General features: G+C 39.4%; 1 protein-coding gene across 10 annotated transcripts in view; it reads right to left on the bottom strand.

Moving 5' to 3' along the window:
• Positions 1-19,717, bottom strand: part of LOC133823324 (kinesin-like protein KIN-7O) — a 70,144-nt gene that overhangs the window by 17,484 nt on the left and 32,943 nt on the right. For all 10 annotated transcript variants that reach the window (XM_062255988.1, XM_062255989.1, XM_062255990.1 and 7 more), the window contains 10 exons: positions 5,449-5,520; positions 5,141-5,290; positions 4,889-5,002; positions 4,708-4,794; positions 4,393-4,596; positions 4,133-4,321; positions 3,640-3,843; positions 3,421-3,510; positions 3,173-3,313; positions 2,994-3,088 (listed from right to left, as the gene is read on the bottom strand). In XM_062255988.1, coding sequence (XP_062111972.1) covers positions 2,994-3,088; positions 3,173-3,313; positions 3,421-3,510; positions 3,640-3,843; positions 4,133-4,321; positions 4,393-4,596; positions 4,708-4,794; positions 4,889-5,002; positions 5,141-5,290; positions 5,449-5,520 — 1,346 coding nt within the window. The remainder of the gene's footprint in view (positions 1-2,993; positions 3,089-3,172; positions 3,314-3,420; positions 3,511-3,639; positions 3,844-4,132; positions 4,322-4,392; positions 4,597-4,707; positions 4,795-4,888; positions 5,003-5,140; positions 5,291-5,448; positions 5,521-19,717) is intronic.

Here is a 19,717-nt window from a genome sequence, read left to right as displayed (position 1 = left end):
CCGCCCAATATAATAATTTGGCAGTTTGAATTTTCGGCAGGCTATTCGGGTTACATTTTTTGCCGGTTTTTTCGGTTTGGTTTTAGGCGGTTTGGCAATTTGCAAAAGCTTTTGCACACCCCTAGCTATCAAGGCAAATAAATCTCATATCCCATATCCTAACATATCTCATAAATTGTATGCCTAGATGAGCACTACAATTCAAAACCCCAAGAAATCTGTTACTAGCAACATTCCCTCATCTCAACCTTCTCAAATCTTCCACTCAAAGTCTTCAGTTGTACAACTTTTGTCCATATTTATGATCACAAAAGAACAAAGCTTGATCCAAAGTCTCACAAATGTCTCTTCATCGGATATTCCAATACTCAAAAGGGATACAAATGTTACGCCCCAGTTACAAAGAGGATCTATAACACTATGGATGTCACCTTATTTGAACACCAATCTTTCTTTCCCAAACCTAGTATTCAGGGGGAGCATTCAAAGGAATATCAGCTTTGGGAAACTCTTCAGGATCATCAGGCTGCATTTCTTCAACCCAATGTCTTGACATATGAACATCATCAAACTACTCAAACTTTACCCGTGTTATCACAGTCAACTAGTTCTCCCTAGCCTTCTTCTTTACCTATCAAACCATATCTCAATCCAGAAAACACATCCACCCCGTCCTCCTCACTTCCTATAGTCAATCCGACCTCACTTTCCTCCGATGAAAATCCAAACACTCTCAAATGTACCACCACTTCAAACTCAAGTACAATTTGATGTAGGTAACAAAGAACTTTGTGTTTATAGCAGGAGAAAAGCTGGGAATATAGAGATCAACATGCAAGACAAGGATTGTTCAAACACTCATCTGAGCTCTCCCGACCTTGAAAATCATGAAGGTAAGGATTCTATGACTTATGAGTTAGTTTCTCCTACTATTGATGACACTGACCTGCCTATTGCTCTTCGAAATGGTGTTAGAACTTGCACTGATCACCCAATAGAGAAATATGTAGCTTATGGGAAACTAACACTTATGTACCAAGCCTGTCTCTTCCCTTGATCTTATTCGGATTCCTATAGACATTTATGAGGTCTTAAAAGATCCTAAATGGAAGATTGCAGTCGATGAAGAAATCAATGCTCTTGAGAAAAATGGTACTTGGGTTCTCACTGAGTTACCTCAAGGAAAGCGAACAATTGGTTGTATGTGGATTTTCACCGTCAAGTATAATTAGGATGGGAATATCAACAGATTCAAGGCTGGGTTTGTCGCGAAAGGGTTCACTCAATCCTATGGTGTTGACTATCAAGAGACCTTTGCTCTCGTCGCCAAGCTTAATACAGTAAGAGTTTTGTTATCACTTGTTGTAAATTGTGATTGATCCTTATATCAGTTGAATGTAAAAAATGCCTTCTTGAATAGGGAACTCGAAGAAGTCTATATGGAAATTCCACCAGGGATGAAAAAAATACTCCAGGGGTCGAGTAGTGTGCAAACTTCTCAAATCTCTTTATGGCTTAAAGCAATCACCTTGGAGATGGTTTGATAGATTTGCAAAGTCAATTATTAAAAATGGATTTACTCAAAGCCAAGCTGATCATACCCTGTTTGTTAAGTTATCTTCATCAGGGAAGCTGGCAATTCTCATTGTCAATGTGGATGACATAATCTTAACTGGAGATGACTTAGGAGAAATTTCAGATCTCAAAAGACTTCTTGCCTCAGAGTTTGAAATCAAAGATTTAGGACCTCTCAAATACTTTCTTGGAATGGAAGTAGCCCGATCCAAAGATGGAATTGTTATATCTCAATGAAAGTATATCCTAGATCTTCTTAAAGAAACTAGAATGATTGGGAGTAAGCCTGTTGACACTCCAATGGATTCAAACTTGAAAGCAATTCGAAGTGAGGATTCAACTTCGGTAGAGAGGGAGAGTTGTCAAAGATTAGTGGGGAAACTAATCTATCTCTCTCATACTAGCCTGATATCGCTTTCTCTATCAGCGTGGTAAGCCAACATATGCACAATCCTTTCGAGGAGCACTTGGAAGCAATTCATCGTATTCTAAGGTGTTTGAAAATGACACCAGGTCTAAGTTTGCACTTCAAAAAACACAACAATAGAGACTTAGAAGTCTGCACATATTCCAGCTGGGCTGGAGAGCTGACTGACAAACAATCAAACTGTAGTTATTGCACCTATGTATGGGGTAATTTAGTCACTTGGAGTAGCAAAAAGCAGTCTGTGATCTCAAGGAGTAGTGCAGAGTCAAAATATCGTGCTTTGGCCTTGGGTATATGTGAAGGAATGTGGATCAAAAGGTTGATGAATGAGTTGAGAATTGACTCTCCCGAGTCCTTTAAAATGTACAGTGATAGTCAAACTGCAATCAACATTGCTAAGAATAAACATGTTGAAATAGACCGACACTTCATTTCTGAGAAGGTAAATTCAAAGGTCATTGAACTCAACTACATTCCTACAAAGAATCAGATTGTCAACGTCCAAACAAAGGCTCTACCAAGAACGAGTTTTGAAGAATTTAATTCCAATTTGGGTTGTATAACATATACAACTCAACTTGAGGGGAGTGTAGAAATAGTGATAGCATATGTGTAAATACCTAGGGTGTGTTGTACAGCTAAGCTTAGGTTGTAAAATTTATTTCTTTCTATTTTTAGCTCTCTTGTACATTGTATTCTGCCTATATATTGGCCTTTCTATTCTTCAATAAAATCAAATTAGAAGAATTAATCCCAAAAACTACAACTCGAAAATGAAAAGATGTATATTTTAAGAAAAGCACAATGGGAAAGAGTAAAATTCTGACTTCTTTTCAAATTTGCGTCTTCTTTAAAGATAATCCCGTATTCATAATTTGGAAGAAAGTTTTGTACTAATGTCTTCTAGCTGTGGTCTTGATTCTATAGCTATTTTCATTGAGTTTATGTATCTTATCAAAACGAAGACGTAGCTAAAAAAAGATAAGCAAACCTGCTTTTCTCCTTTGCAAAATCTTCCTCAAAGCATGTCATTCTTTCCCTCAGAATCTCACATTCTTGTCTGCTAGACTCCAATTTGTTTCTTACCTTACATTTTAAGATCATAAATTATAATCAGAATAAGCAGAAACCAGACTAATATATCAAGAATTCAAGATTATTTAATCTCACCTCCGACAATTCTTTCGTTAATGACAAAATCTCCGTGTTACATAACCTTGTTTTTTCTTCTATGACTTCAACAGTAGCCTTTTCTTTAGCAAACCATATTGCCTTTTCCTCCTCCATTTCCAAAAGTGAATGTGAAAGTTGCTGCAAAACAGAATATCAAACAGATGAGCAGCTTTAAAAAAAAATAGAAGATGCAGACTCAAATTCCAATTGATCTATTGTTATTATGCAACCAAAAATTAGACTACCATTGCCAATTCTTCCCTTTCTTCTACCAGTATTTTAATAGAGCCCTTCATTTGTCGCTGTTCAAACTGATTTTCTTCCAACTTTTGCTTCTGAACAGAGAAGAGAAAGAATAGAGAGAATATAGTTATATAAATGTTGATATTGTTAAGTGTACAAGCCATGAATAGTTTCATTGAATGGAAATATAAGATGACAGACAAGAAGGAAAAAAGCCTTACAAGCTCCAAAACCTCTTCCTGTAACAGATTTAATTCCGTGGTGGAATCATTTAACTTTTCAGCTAAAGCTTCTAATTCAGAAGTCAGATCTTCATTTCTGGATAAGGTCTCTTCCATCTCTGCAGTTACAGCTGATAATTCCCCTCCCAGAGAAGAAATCTTTGTTTCCATTTCAAATGCATAAACTTCCATCTTTTTGTACTCCTTCGCATATGAAGTAAACATAAATAAGTAGAGAGAGAGAGAGAGAGAACTTGGCCACGAGCTACATAAGATCACACTACCAAGTCAATACTAATTTTTGTGCTTTGGGCCAGGTAATTTACTTGGATTTTGTAAAGATTGTACGAGATTCATCAAAATGAGTCAACTTTGCAATCATGTATATAGAAAACATTATAACCCAAATAAAATTTTAACAAAAAGAGAGAGACAGAGAACTACTGCTCAAGGACACAGTACTAGCATAAATGCTGAAGATCACTTTATTTACCTGTAGTGTCTGATCAAAAGACATAGTTAAACCTTTTGACTTCTTTGGATCAGACATCTTTGAACTCTTATCTACAAATGAATCATGCCTTCGTCCAGCAAGTGACTCGCGTCTGTTAATATCACGTTCAAGAAGAGAGTTCTGACCCTGCAAACGTTTAATTTCTCGTTCTGCAAATGCTTTCGTACCCTAATAATGTGCAGATAATTAGTTAAAGTTGGCTATTAAAATCAAATAACATAATTATGTCTAGATAATACCTCAATTTTGGTTTTTTCCTGCATTGCATTTTTAAGTTTGAACTCTACATCTTTCAGCTTCACTTTTGTTTTCTCAAGATCTTTTCTCAAAGTTTCCTTTTCCTTGGCCGAGGAACAAGACGAAACACTTGATATTTCCTTTTCAAGGATTTGAATATAAGAAATATATTCCTTCTTTTCTAACTCTTGCTGTTCCAAAAGTGTCTGAAACAAAGACAAAAGTACGATTGTAATTATGTTGCAGATAAATAAATAAAATTTACAAGCATTTGTATTATTTGTTCATGTGTAATACAGTCCATGCGTATTACTTACTCTCAGAGATTGCTCTGAGTTATGAGCATCTAGTTTAATTTCTTCAATTTGGTTCTGGAGATCAACGAATTGATCATGCAAATGACCCTACAACCAACATATACACATAGGATTCTTTTCAATAAGACAAGATAGTGATCTTAAAATTCTTAATCTCATAAATCACAGTACATCATCATACCTTCTGATTCTCAAGTTCAGAAACTTTCTGCATCAAGCAAGAATTCAAATTCTCGTACTTACTTATAATTGATTTTTCTTGAAGAGAACTCTGGCTAATCAAAGTTTTGAAATCCTGTGTTGTAATAAATAGTGTTTAGAGGATAAACACAGATGTGAACTTCAGAAAATTGAATAAAAGAAAGAAAAGTTAACAGCATAAGGCACTCTAAAAATAACTACAAGCCTTATCATATGTTTCAAGAATACTCACAAGGATCATATTAATCACAGCAGAAAAAGTCTCGGAGACATCATCCACAAATGAAGAGATACCATCAGTAACCATTTTTGAGTCCTGAACTTCTGAAATTATATCTTGAACTTCAGTTAAAAGCTTTTTCATAAAAGAAAAATTTTCCTCCTGGAAGATGTCATGTGTTAGTTGAAGTGGCTTATAAAGTAACAACTATACCTCACCTGAACTCAGAAAATCTGCTAAGAAAATGTAAGGAGAAACCAAGGAATAATGAATACAGTTACAGAAATAAAAGTAGACGGATAAATAATCTTTTATCTTACAGATTCATTAGTAGTAAGTTGTTCATGAGCAACCCGAGCCTCCTCACGTGCATTTGAAAGCTTTTCATAGAGCTGAAAAATAGAGCAATATAATCAGAACACACACAAGTAGGATAGGAAGAATGCTTAACCATAGTATAAGATAGTGAAGTAGAAATAGGAAATATTGTGTGTGGATCTTTTGAACAAAAATCAGAGTCAGACTACGTTCACACATTAAAATCTCAAACCCATATGAAGGATTAGATCATAAACAATACATAAAATTTGTAGAATGCCCAGATGGAAAATAAAATAAAGGCTAAACAAGAATAAACATCAACATTTTTCCCTGATTCAACAGAAAAAATTTTTGGAAACTTTTTCTTGAACAAGAAAAGTTTATATACAATGTCACATTAGATCATAAGTGACTTCCAAATCATTTCATATGAATTCAGATCCCTTTAGACGGAATGTGCTTAGTAAAATCAAAGATCCTCCATTTCTAATTGCCCGGTAAGGAAATTGACATTAGTCTACTATATTATATAAACATATACTGTAAATCAACCTAAAAAAACTATAGGTCCATATTATCGTCTTGTCTTTTGACACGAGTGTGTGGTCATTGTTCTACGAAAGCATCTTTGCTTTGAAGTTTTGAGTGATGGCAGATAACAATATTGCAATACATGATCTAGAGGAAAGGTATGCCAACATTCAGTTGGATGAAGAGGAGGAGGGAGGTTTGTCTTATGATACTGTGGAAGATGAAGGCAATATTATTGATGATAGGCGGTGTCTAGTGGGGAAGTTTCTGACCAAAAGAGTGATTGATTTTGATGCTATGCAACATATGATGGCTTCATTATGGAGACCTGGCAAAGGATTGTATGTTAAACAATTGAAAAATAACCTGTTCTTGTTTCAATTCTATCATGAGGTAGATATTCAAAGAGTTATAGAGGGGAGTCCATGGACATTCAACAAATTCCAATTGATTATAGAGCGGCTGCGACAGGGTAATAACCCAAGGTCATTGTGTCTCAATAAGCTAGATATGTGGGTTTGATTGCATGATTTGAGACCTGGGTTTATGTCAGAACGTGTGGTAAAAGATGTGGGGAATTACATTGGTTCATTCATAGAGTCAGACCCAAAAAACTTTATTGGTGTATGGAGAGACTACTTGAGAGTCAGAGTTCGAATCAATGTTGAAGAACCTTTGAAAAGAAAGATGAAGTTACGTAAAAATGGTGGTGACTGGTTCTGGACAACCTTTGATTATCAATATGTTCCAACCTTTTGCTTCATCTGTGGTATTATCAGACATGCCGAAAGGTTCTGTCAAAGATTGTTTGAACAACTGCTGGAAGAGATCACTAAGTTGTATGGGGTGTGGATGCGTGCTCAGCCAAGGCAACAACATCGTCAAATAGGGGCAAAGTGGCTTGAGTTGGGACAACCATCGGCGTTAACATTTTCCGGCAATCGCATTGGGGAAGGTCCTTCTCAGAACGTGAACAATAATCATGGCCCGATTTCTAGGGATGTTGATATGGAAATGAGGCAATCTAAGGGAAGTGAGGTCGGATTGGATGGGGCCGTTATTAGGGAGGATAATGATAGTGGAATTATGGGAGTGAGAACTGGTAGGAGAGGAAAGTCAACTGGAGAGGAAGAGGCGGGAAGGAGTGATTTAATTCAAAATGAGACTTTGACTTTAACAAATCCTAAACGAGGAAGAATAGGTGAGGATATTCATCTTGGGCCTTTATCTCAAGCTGATGAGATCCTGGGCCATGAGCTTACTGGGCTCTCAAAAAAACGTCCAAGAGGTGGGACCAGTGGAGCAGGCCCACCTACAATTATGTGTTATTTCTTGAAACTGCCGTGGGCTTGGGAACCCACGGACTGTTCAGTTCCTTAAGGAGTTATTGTTCCAAAAGCAGCCCAACTTCTTGTTTCTCTGTGAGACTCTTAGTAGAAAGGACCAGTTAGAGAGGGTCCGAAGAACTCTAGGATTTGAAGGAATGGTGGTCGTGGAAGCTCAAGGGAGAGGTGGAGGTGTAGCGTCACTGTGGCAACACCAAGAAGAGGTTCAGCTACTCAGTTACTCTTTCAATTATATTGATGTAATTATCAAAGTTGTTGGGTTCATGGAATGGCGTTTGACTGGTTTGTATGGAGAGCCGAGAAGGGAAAAGAGGGGATTGACGTGGGATTTAATAAGAACTTTGGTTGGGAAATCGTGTCTTCCTTGGTGTCTTATGGGGGACTTGAATAATGTTTTAAGCCAGGAGGATAAAAGAGGTGGAAACCCATATCCTAATTGGCTCATCTATGGATTTCGGCAGGTCCTAGAAGATTGTAATCTAATGGATAAGGACTTGGTAGGATATCAATTCACTTGGGAATCAGGAAAAGGTTTTGAGAGGTGGGTGGAGGTGAGAATCGATAGAGCCTTGGTATTGCAGCAATGAGCAGATTATTTTACAAATGCAAAGCTAAGTAATCTCGAACTTTCTTTTTCTGATCATTGTCCGTTGATGCTTGAATTAATTCATAAGGTTCATGGCCCAAGGATGAGGAAGTTTAAATTTGAAAATGCCTGGTTGAGAGAACCATTGTGTAAACAAGTGGTAAAAGATAGTTGGGAGATTTATGGTAACATAGACATTCAAAGTATGATTAAGCACTTTGGAGAGATTTTGTAGCAGTGGGGCTCTGAGTATACTGGTAATTTTAGGCTCCAGATTTGGGACTGTAAGAGGCGTATAAGAAGTTTGAAACAAGGCAGGGATCCGAATTCTATTAAGAGCTATGAAGAAGAACAAAGGAAGTTTGAGATTTTAGCACAAAGGGAGTATTTTGGAGGTAGAGGTCAAAGCAACTGTGGCTACAAGCAGGTGAAAAAAACAGTAAGTATTTCCATTTAACTGCTACTGCTCGTAGACGTAAGAATCAGATTCATAGATTGCAAGGGAGTAATGGGGCTTGGGTTGACTGGGAGAATGGCTTGTCTGATGTTATAAGGAGTTATTTTGAGAATCTTTTTACAGCATCTAATACGGATTGGGAGGATGTGCTAGATTGCATTACCCCTTCGATTACCGATGAGCAAAATATGGAATTGCTAAAGCCTATTTTAGAGAAGTAAAAGAAGCACTATTCCAAATGAATCCAGATAAGTCTCCAGGTCCTGATGGTATGATTCCTGGGTTTTATCAAAAAATTTGGAGTATTGTGGGTAGTGATGTTATGCAGTAGGTTTAGGATTTTTTTACTAGTGGTCTATTAGCAGAGGGCCTAAATGACACCAATGTGGTTCTTATTCCAAAGAAGAAACAGCCTATGAATATGGGAGATTTGAGGCCGATATCACTTTGTAATGTGTTGTATAAAATGATATCGAAGGTGCTTGCAAAAAGGTTGAAGCTAGTGCTGAGCCATGTGATTTCAGACACTCAAAGTGCTTTTATACCTAGGAGGTTGATTTCTGATAACATCATGGTCTCTTCTGAAGTCATGCATTATCTCAAGCAGAAAAGAAAGGGTAAGAAGGGATACATGGCCCTTAAATTAGATATGAGTAAGGCCTATGATCGTATTGAGTGGGTTTATCGTTCTGCAATTTTGGGGAAGATGGGTGGATATGGTCTAATCATGTGTGGCTACAGTCAGATAGTGCATAGTGCATGGTGGCCAGGAGATAAGGCCAATTATCCCCAAGGGAATTCGACAAGGGGATCCATTATCACCGTACTTGTTTATTCTCTGTGCTGAGGGATTCTCTGCTCTCATTAACAAATATGGGAGACAGGGTCGTTTAAAAGGGCGTAAGGTGGCTAGATGGGCCCCTGTGGTTTCTCATATGTTGTTTGCTGACAATAGTTATCATCTTTATTGTCAAGCTACTGAGGGAGAAGCGAGAAATGTGTTGGAGTTGCTTGATAGTTTTGAAAAGGCTTCGGGTCAGAAGATAAATTTGGACAAGTCTTCTATGTTTTTCAATACAAATTCAGATCAGCACTCTAAGAATCAAATTTGTTCAGTATTGGGCATAGCGGAGGTGGAAGTTGGTAGTACTTATCTGGTGTTGCCTAATATGATGGGAAGGAACAAATCAGCAATACTTGGTTTTCTAAAAGATCGAATTCAAAAGCGAGTTGAAGGGTGGAATGGGAAGTTTTTGTCTAGGGCAGGAAAAGAAATCTTGTTGAAGACTATTGCTCAATTGTTGCCCAATTATGCAATGAATGTGTTTCTCCTTCCTCTGGAGATTTGCAAAGATATGGAGAGGTTGATGAACAAGTTCTGATGGAACTCTTCTTCTAGTCATGGGAAGGGCATTCGTTAGATGGGTTGGCAAAGAATGTGCAAGCACAAGGCAGTTGGGGGCATGGGTTTCCGTAATTTGAGAGAGTTTAATCTAGCTCTTTTGGGAAAGCAAGGGTGGAGAATGCTGGCTAATGAAAATTCATTGGTGGGACGAATATATAAAGCAAGGTACTACCCCAAGACGAACTATTTGGGGGCTCCTCTGGGTCACAATCCTAGTTTCATTTGGTGTAGTATTTGGGAGGCCCAAAGTTTAGTGAGAGCAAGGGTTCGTTGTAGTATTGGGATAGGGAGGTCGATTAATATACTTGGGGAGCCTTGGTTGCCAGATGACTCCAACCCATGTGTGGTGTCTATGCATCCAACGCTCAACAACATGCAAGTGGGTAGTTTAATGAAAGTGTCAGTGCGAGAATGGAATGAGGATGTGGTTGCTGATTTATTTGAGGAGAGGGATAGAAGTTTGATTCTTGGTATTCAATTAGGTTCCTCTTCTCAGCACGATTATTATTTTTGGAGCAAAGAAAACTCTAACATTTATTCGGTTAAAAGTGCCTATCGTCTTCTACAATAGTTAAAGGGTGAGTGGTCGGAGGATAACTCAACTGGCTTATAGCGTTCTCTTTGGAACCTGAAGATTCCTCCCAAAGTCAATAATTTTGTTTGGAGAGCAGTTACTGGGTGTCTCCCTCCTAGGTTGCAACTTCGGACTAAACATGTTAATATAGATTATTTGTGTCCAAAGTGTTTGACTAGTGCTAAATCTATTCATCATGTTTTAGTTTCTTGTACTTTTGCTCGTTCTTGTTGGAACAGGTCGGCTGTGGATGTTTTGAGTAATGGTGAGACAGAGTTTGGTCTTTGGTTGAAAGGGATATTCACAAATGAACCACTAGGAAGAAAAGAGGAAGCAGCTATGATATGTTGGGCCTTATGGAAAGCTAGAAATGATATGTTGTGGCAACATAAATCGGTGACAGCAGCAGAAGTGGTGAAATCAATGAGGTTAGTTCTTGATCATTGGAAGCGTGCTCAATCTTGCAAACTAGAGCCTTTATGTGTTAATGAAGGTGACGAGCATTGGACTAAACCATCTATGGATTAGGTCAAGCTAAATGTGGATGCAGCCATTTTTGAGGCAGAGAATAAATTCGGGTTTGGGTGTGTTGCCCCCAATCATGAGGGTAGTCTGGTGAGTATTTTGGCTGGCTTAAAATTGGGGAAGGTTTCTCCAAAGTTAGCTGCAGTTGTGGGAATCAAAAAGGCCTTGAGTTGGATCAAGAGAAGAGACTAGTGTAATATTATGTTGGAATCGGATTGTAGTGTGGCTATTCAGGCAATTCACAGTTCCATAAACATGATCTCTTAGTTTGGTTTATTGGTGCAAGACTGTCGTATTATTCTTGCTGGTTTGGTTAATGTTTCTGTAACTTTTGTTAAGCGGTCTGCTAATAGAGCAGCTCATTGTCTCGCAAGAGCCTCTACTTCTTGTTCAAGTCGTAGTTTGGGAGTATATAATGCTCCTTTTGATGTCCTTTCTACTGTATTGGAGGAACGTTCTTAATGAATTCATATTTTCTCAAAAAAAAATATAAACATATATTTGTATACATACACATATATATATATATATATATATGTATACAATTGAAGTACTTGATTGTACAATAAGGACAGCAAGAAACATAAAATCATTCAGTATCCCACATCTTGTAGGAACTTTGATGGGTGATGTGATATGGCTTGCGCTTTTATTTATTTATAACTACAGAAAGAGATGAATTTCTGGAAGTAAGAAATTCAAATTTACTAATTTAGTTTCATAAAACCTCATGAATTTTTTCTATTTGAAACGAGCAACATATTAAGTCCTCCCTTCGATATCCTTTATAACTGTGCCTTTGGCACTAGCATTTAGAAGAATAAGTTTTATTCTGACTCTCTGAGTGTTCATCCCCCAGTGGAGGGTTCATATAGCACAACTCAGGTACTGCAACTCCTGTAGACAGATATGTTAAGGAAATCAAAATTAGAATAAAATCAAATCAGAATGATTTGATTATAGCTGTAGTATACGTATAGTTTTATGTATTTTTCTCGTTTATATGATATAGTTTTATGTATTTTTCTTGTTTATATGATTTAGTTGATTTTGTATTTATTTCATTTATTCTCTACAGCCCTATTAATGTATACTATTCTCATAATAAAATAAGAGAATTATTTTCTTCAGTCTATTTAGATGGTATCAGCGCCTGAGTAGTTCAGTATTGGAATTTTTTTTTTTCAATCTTCTTCTTTCTGCCATTTTCTCAGGAAAAAAAAAACTGTTCACGGAGGTACTGTTCACAATTTTTTTTCTCCTTTTCCGGCCAACAACTTCTTCCTGTCAATTTCTTGAAGTTTTTTTGGGCTTCTTCTGTTGATTTCTCTGCTGCACCACTTCCAGTCATCTACTCCAACATGACTGCTTCATCCAACTCCTCTTTCTCAAAAATTCAATCTCAAACTCAAGCCACTAGTGATGCTAATACTTCGGCCAATACAGCTCCACCATCATTCAGCAAAGAACAAGTTGAGCACTTATACAAACTCCTCAATCAGTCCTCTTTGGGTTCCGCTTTTGCCCTCTATGCGCAATTTAGGTTCATGTTCTGTTGCTCACTTTGGTAATTGCTATCTACTTTATCTTCCTCAATAGCATCTCAGGTACCATGGATAATTGATTCCGGTGCATCCGACCAGTCGTCATCATTTATTTGATTCATACACTCCTTGTCCTATTAAATCTAATATTCGAATTGCCGATGGTACATTATCTTCTGTTGCAGACATAGACACCATTAGATTATCTACTAGTCTTCTCCTTAAATCGGTTCTTCATGTTCCGTTATTGACATGTAATTTGATTTCTGTTATCAAACTTACGTTCACTGTGTTGCTAAATTTGTGTCTAATTTTTGTCAATTTCAGGAACTATCATCGAGGATGATGATTGGCAGTGCTAAGATTCATGATGGACTTTATTTCTTTCAGAGTCCACATTCATTGAGACACCAACCTCTTATGTTTAGTTTTGCTTTTGTTTCTGTTTCCAGTAATAGCAAAATAATGTTGTGGCATTATAGACTTGGCCACTCAAGTTTTTCTTATTTAAAATATGTGTTTCCCTTGTTATTTACAAATAAAAGTTTTGTTTCTTTTCACTGTGATATCTGTCAACTTGCAAAGCACACTCGGTGTTTTATTCCTCCAAAATCCTATACTTTGACGACTCCATTCTCCCTAATCCATAGTGACATATGGAGACCCTCCAAAGTTATCACTTCTCAAGGTAAACGCTGGTTCATAACATTCATTGATGATCACACACGTATCACTTGGGTTTATCTTCTTAAACTCAAATCTGAGACCTTTCAAATCTTTCAAAATTTTCATTATATGATTCAAACCCAGTTTCAGACCAGCATTCGTATATTATGTACAGATAATGGCAAAGAATACTTTAATTCCACTTTAGGACCATACCTTATACAGGGAGGAATTATCCATCAAAGTTCGTGTGTTGATACCCCTCAACAAAATGGTGTCACAGAAAGAAAGAATCACCATCTGTTGGAAGTAGCCCGTGCCCTCATGTTTACCATGAATGTTCCAAAGTATCTTTGGGAAGATGCTATCTTGACAGCCACATACCTTATCAATCATCTACCAAGTCGTCCCCTTCAATTTCAAACACCATACTTAGTACTTGACCAATTTTATCCCCATGTTTCCACCAATACTCCTCCTGTCAAAACCTTTGGTTGTGTCGCTTTTGTCTATATCCATGCTCATGATCGCAATAAACTTGAGCCTAGGGCTATTAAGTCAATTTTTATTGGCTATTCTCCAACTCAAAAAGGCTATCATTGCTACTGTCCTCTCACCAAAAAAACATGTCTCATGCGATGTTAGTTTTTTTTAAGATACTATGTATATCCCCTCCCCTCACTTCAGGGAGAGCATCCTTCTCCAACGCAAGAAGCTCAATGGTCATGGGACACCCTAGAGATAGAGTTACCGCTGAATCAACCTACTCCAACTCTTTCTCCGTCCCGTCCTAATATTTCAATTGTCCCTGTTTCTACTCCAACCCCTTCGTCTCGTCCTAATATTTCAGTTGTCCCTGTTTCTACTCCTTCTCTTCCCAATGACTCGTTCGTTTCTGTTTGTACTCCAGTTCCATCTAATCTTACTATAGACAACCAACATGATCCAGTCATAGAAACAAGGACAAGTCTTCCTGAGCTGAATCAACAACAAGAGCTACATGTCTACACTAGAAGAAATGCCTCTCGGAGAAATAACCTTTAGTTTTTGTGAATAATACTTCTAATCTTATATTATTGATGAATAGTATGACCTATATATAGGCTGAATACAAAGAGCTAGACAACTAAAAATAAGGAAAAAATACAACCTAAACTTAGATGTCAATTATAACCTAAAGTTAGTTGTATAACATACTCTAGGTATTTACAATGATGTATCAGACCTGACATTGCCTTTGCAGTTAGCTTGGTCAATTAGTATATGCACAACCCTTTGGAAGAACACTTGGAGGCAGTATACAGGATATTACGATATCTAAAGAAGACACCTGGAAAAGGTCTGTTGTTCAGAGAAAATGGAGAAAGATGTGTAGAAGCTTTTCACGATGCAGACTGGGTATGTTCAATTAAGGACAGAAGATTAACATCTGGATATTGTACCAAGGTATGGGGAAACCTTGTTATTTGGAGAAGCAAGAAACAACATGTTGTCACAAGAAGCAGTGTTGAAACTGAGCTTAGAGCTCTTGCTCAAGGGGTATGTGAATTGATTTGGATCAAACGAGTTCTTGAAGAACTACAACTTCAAAGAGAAAATCCTTTGAAACTGTAGAAATATCATTGTAAATACATTTTGTACAGCTAATTTTAGGTTGTAATTGACAGGTAAGTTTAGGTTGTATTTTTTCCTTATATATTGTCTAGCTCTTTGTATTCAGCCTATATATAGACCATACTATTCATCAATAAAATCATATTAGCAGTATTATTCAGACAAAACTACATGGTATCAGAGCATTAGTAGTCTAAAAATTGGAAAATCTTTCCAATTTTTTTCTGCCCTCTTTTCGGTAAAAAAAAAATTAGGGTCTTGCACTTTTGAGCTCAACCTTAGAAAATTATTTTAGGGCAATATTCTACTCTCACCTCCTACACATGAAGCTTCCTGCACCTCCAGTCGGCAAAACCCTGAAGTTTGGCACCCAGCAGAGCCGCGCATGAGCCTCACGCGTCGCCTCCATCTTCGGCCCATCTCCCACGCGCGTGGCGCGTGTAGGCGCGTGCAGCACCCCAACGACGAGCTTTTTCCAGCGATGTCTTCCTTGACACTCCTTGCTGCATTTCCCAGTTCTTATCAATGGCTGTTATAGCCAACTCCTCATCTAAAAGTCAATCTCAAAAATATCAACTTCTCAAATCAATGGCTGCTCAACTTCTCCAATCAGCCAAACCCACTCCTCAATCAGCTGCTCTTGTCACCAATTCCTCTCATAAAGTCATCCATTTTCAAGACTTGGAAGTCAACCACTTCTCAAAGGACAAAATCAATGCGACTCCAACACCTCTTGGGCAGTGTATGCAGCAGCCAAATCCATTTTCAACCGAGGCAAATGTGAGCATAATATGTCATCAAGGTTCTACGTCTCACACATTTACTGCAACCTCCAACAAAGGTATTTGGATTCTGCCGTCGCTGTCGCCGGAAACACGACACCCTCCACGAACAGCACTTTGCAGTAAGTTTCCCAAACCTTTTAACTCTGCTTTCTCATGCTTATCGTTTTGTGGTATCGCATTTGTAGCTATAGGGTTGTTAGAGTCGAGGCCACCGTTTAGGGTGACTCTGGGTGTACTAGAATAGTAGAACAAATTGTCTAAGTCATCCCGGATCCCCTTAGGTCTGAGTTGTCCTTGAACAAATAGTAATAGGCCGACTTGGGGAAACTTTAGAAAAACTCTTCTTATTTGTTCCCGATCAGGGTTCTGGGGATCTTTGGTGATCCCGAATATGATCTAGAGGGGACTCTTCCAAGCAATTCGTAGGAGAGCCCCCGTACCTTAACCAACATTTTTGGGCTTTGGTGCTAACTGCCTGGTTATTTGATTCCTTTTCTTTTGTTCCCAAAGCATCAGTCATGAGTCACGACGTTACCCTCCATCCAGAAGAGTATGTTCAATCGCCATCTTTCGTCCTGGAAGGACACAAACCCCCAGTGGCAACACATGGGAGATGGACGGGGAAAAGAATTTGTTCCGGAACTACAGGATGCTGGACGTTCTGGATAGGCATTTGGGAGTGGAGTCCACTCCCGGACTCTTTTATAACCGCCTGGCCAGGAAGGAGAAAAAGGCCCAAACCAGCGTGGGTGAATTCGGGGCCTGGAGCATGGGCCACATCAATGCGGGAGCCACTCTCCGGCTTCATAACTATTTCGTGCAATTTGTGGAGATCGCGCCCTTTCAGCTCCTGTCCCAAGTTCACCGAATTCTTGCGAGATGACGTATCTTTTGCATGGCGAGTGAGATATTGGAGCCGACCCCAGAAGAGGTGTTGTACTTCTATAAGCTAGAGCCGCAACTTAATGCTAAGGATAAGACCCGGGATGGCTTCTACAGACTGAAGCCTCGTGGCAATTATCCTGCTCCCACCAACTCCTGGAAGCACCCCCCAGATGTCAGACAATATTGGTTTATGACATCCGGGTTCCTTTTGGATAAGAACCCCACGCTGGTGCAAGTGGGTAAGTAATCTTTTTTTCCTGGTCCTGTTTGTTCTTTTTGTTATCCGCTTTCAACTTACAGTCTTGGATGACAGGACCATATGCCAAGACCCCTCTCACCCAGTCAATCCTTGACCGGAAGAAGTTCTACGCCACCTTAAGCACGGAAGATCTGGACGTAGGAGGATACATAAACACTGACAACCTGCGAACAATTGGGATGTTGGCGGCGAATCAGACAATTGTGGCCCCTAACCTCCAAGGGCTGCAATGCGAGGACCCGACCTTGAGGGAGGAGCTGGCTCTCGTCCATATCAAGGCCGTGGAGGCTGCGGCCCGAGTGGACACGGCAAAGGAACAGGCCCAACAAACGAAGAGGGCCGCCTCTGAGGAACTAGATGCCCTCTTTGAAGAGGCTCAGCCAAACACGGGGGCTCCCGGGGCTAATATATCGCGGCAAGGTAATTCGCCTTTGTATTTGACTTATGCTCCCCATTTTGAGGAATTAGTTAGGGATAGACTAGTTTATCGAGGCCACCTGTTTGGGGCCGTTAGAGAAATGGGGGCCTTCATCCCCCATCGTCGTAGACCCGGAGACTCATGTACTCGTCCGGGTTCCTTCAATAAAGTAAGTTCTTGGACCTGGACGACATGGGAGACTGACTCCATTCCTTCGCTTTAGGAGAGTTGAGTCGAGCCCAAGTTCTAGATAAGGGTTCGTCCCAGAGGACCTTAGACTAATTTTTTAATTACTTCTTATCCTCACTTGTATATTTTGCAGACTTTCTTTTGTTTGTCTTTTTCAGACGATTTCGACATGTCCAACCTCGTGGTCAAGATGAAGCAGGCCATGGAGGCCCGAGCGGCCAAGGCCAAGGCCAGGGCGTCAACGAATAAATCCGCCAAAGGTGTGCCCAAGAACAAGGTGTTGGATTTGATCCTTGGGGGCTCAGTGTCGGAGGTGGATGCTATCGTGGAGGCTCCAACCGCGATCCCTCTTATGGCGGTACGTACCGAAATTGCCCCTTCTCAACCTGCTTATTTTCCGATCATTGACCTGGAGCAGAAGTCTCTGACGAATCAGGGGTCAGAGAAAAGAGTTGTGGACTCGGCTGTTGACGAGTCTGCGAACCGGGCCAAGAGAGCAAAACCCAAGGACCTTTCCTTGGCTGAGGAGAACTCTTCCAGGGAAAGCCAGCTCGTCACTCGGGAACTCCCGGAAGCACCCACGCTCCCTGTCAATCCGACTCTCCCTGAGGAGGGGGACATGGTCCTCTAGGAGGAGAGATCGAGGATGGTATCCTGAGCCTGGAAGGATGGCCGGGACAGAAGGGAGGAGGTCTACCAAGCCCTGACGATCTGGCGCAAGGTGGAGTTCGCCAAGCAACCAGCCACTTTCAGTGCCCCTCAGGCGATCTTGGATCGACTCGTCGTTGAGACCGAATTTCGCCCCAAACTGGGGCAGGACACGGCCCCACTTGCCGCAGATCTGTTGGAGAAGATTGGGACTAACATGTCTAACCTTCAACTGAAACGGTACACCACCTTGGCTAACCGGGACGCCTTATTCATCTCTCAGGCTATCCATCACCAGGCCACCACTGAAAGTTATCTGTCCATACCTTCCTCTGCTTTTTATATTTTTAACCCGTATGTTTTCTAACTTTGATTTGTTCCAGGATGCCTTGTGGGCCCATCGGAATCTCGACTTGGTGGCAGAAATGGCAATGAGATTGGAGACAGGCCAGTTGGAATTGGAGGGGGCTATGAACCAACGAGAAGCCACTAGGGAAGCCCTAGCCAAGGAGGTTGCTCAAGCCAAAGAGGACCGCAAGAAGGCCGCCCGAGCTCAGTTGAAACTTGAAGAGAATCTGTCCCAGAAGGAAGCCGAGCAAAAAAAGTTGGTGGATATCTTGGAACCGAAACTTCATCGTGTTCGAGGCTCTGAGGCATGTTCTAAAATCCTCCTGGAGGCAACCGAAGCCCAGTCTCGCCAGAATCGGGAGAAGATCACCACTCTTAAATCTCGAGTCCAGCACCTGGACAATCTACTTCAGAAAGAGGTGAAAATGCACAAGGAGGCTCGCTAACAAGGTCATTTTTGTATTAATATTTGTCATTCTATGCTTGGATGGTGTTAAGATAGCATTTTTAGTTTTAACTTGATTTCAAGTCTCTACAACATATTTTCTACATTGCATTTTATGATTATAAACCTGACATTTTGATGGCAAGTGTAGTTTATGAATCATTAGTTGAAAAAGACTCGCTGAGATAAGGTTAAAATGAAGTTTTTGAAGCATTCTAGGCTTTCGGGATTGAAATGTTGAAGTGGCGGCAGTGTACAAGCCTTCTAAGGTCGAGAAATGAAGAAATTGAAGATAGGCCGCGGCCTATAAAATTCAAGTCGCGGCCCTTTAATTGGAATTGACGTTTCAGATTCTCTGTTCCAGACAAGCCGTTGCCTACTGTGAAGAAAAGTAAGTTGGGTCGCTGCACAGTTTTTTCAGGTCACTGCCTGCGTCACCAAATTCTGCACATATTTTGTTCTAGGTCGCGCCACGCATTTTCCAGGCCGCAGCCTGCGACGCTGTTTTTATATTTTTATTTACATTTTAAATTTAATTTAAAGGACACTAAAAGATTTATTAGGGTTAATTTGAGAGATTTTTATGACGGTTTAGGAGAGAAAATGACTCAGAAATGGCTGGAGAGAAGACTACAACACTATTGTTCATCAATCTAATTTCTTTTCTTCCCTTAATCTCTTTAATTTTAATTATAATTATATTTGTGATTATGATTACTATTAAGGAGTAGGTTCTTTTTAGGTTAATTCAAAACCCAAGATATGAATTCTCAATAGGTAATAATGACTATTATTCTATAATTTCTCTCAATATTAAATTGTTTCTATTTTTTTTATTGAATGTTATGAATTTTGTGATTTCTTGTTAGGTGGCCAACTAATTAAGGTTTTATATTATTCAATTGTCATCTTAGAATTACTACTCACCTAATAGTTTAAGATTCTAAGTGTATGTGATAAATTGCAATTAATAGTGATGTCAAAAGAATTGTTGATTGTGATGAAAAATAGAACATAAGTTAAATGAATTATATGCTTCATTA

This window comes from Humulus lupulus, chromosome 3 (genome assembly GCF_963169125.1).
Source record: "Humulus lupulus chromosome 3, drHumLupu1.1, whole genome shotgun sequence".
Taxonomy (NCBI): Eukaryota; Viridiplantae; Streptophyta; class Magnoliopsida; order Rosales; family Cannabaceae; genus Humulus; species Humulus lupulus.
The sequence above is the reverse complement of the archived record's forward strand: the minus strand, read 5'-3'. Positions and strand labels throughout refer to the sequence as shown.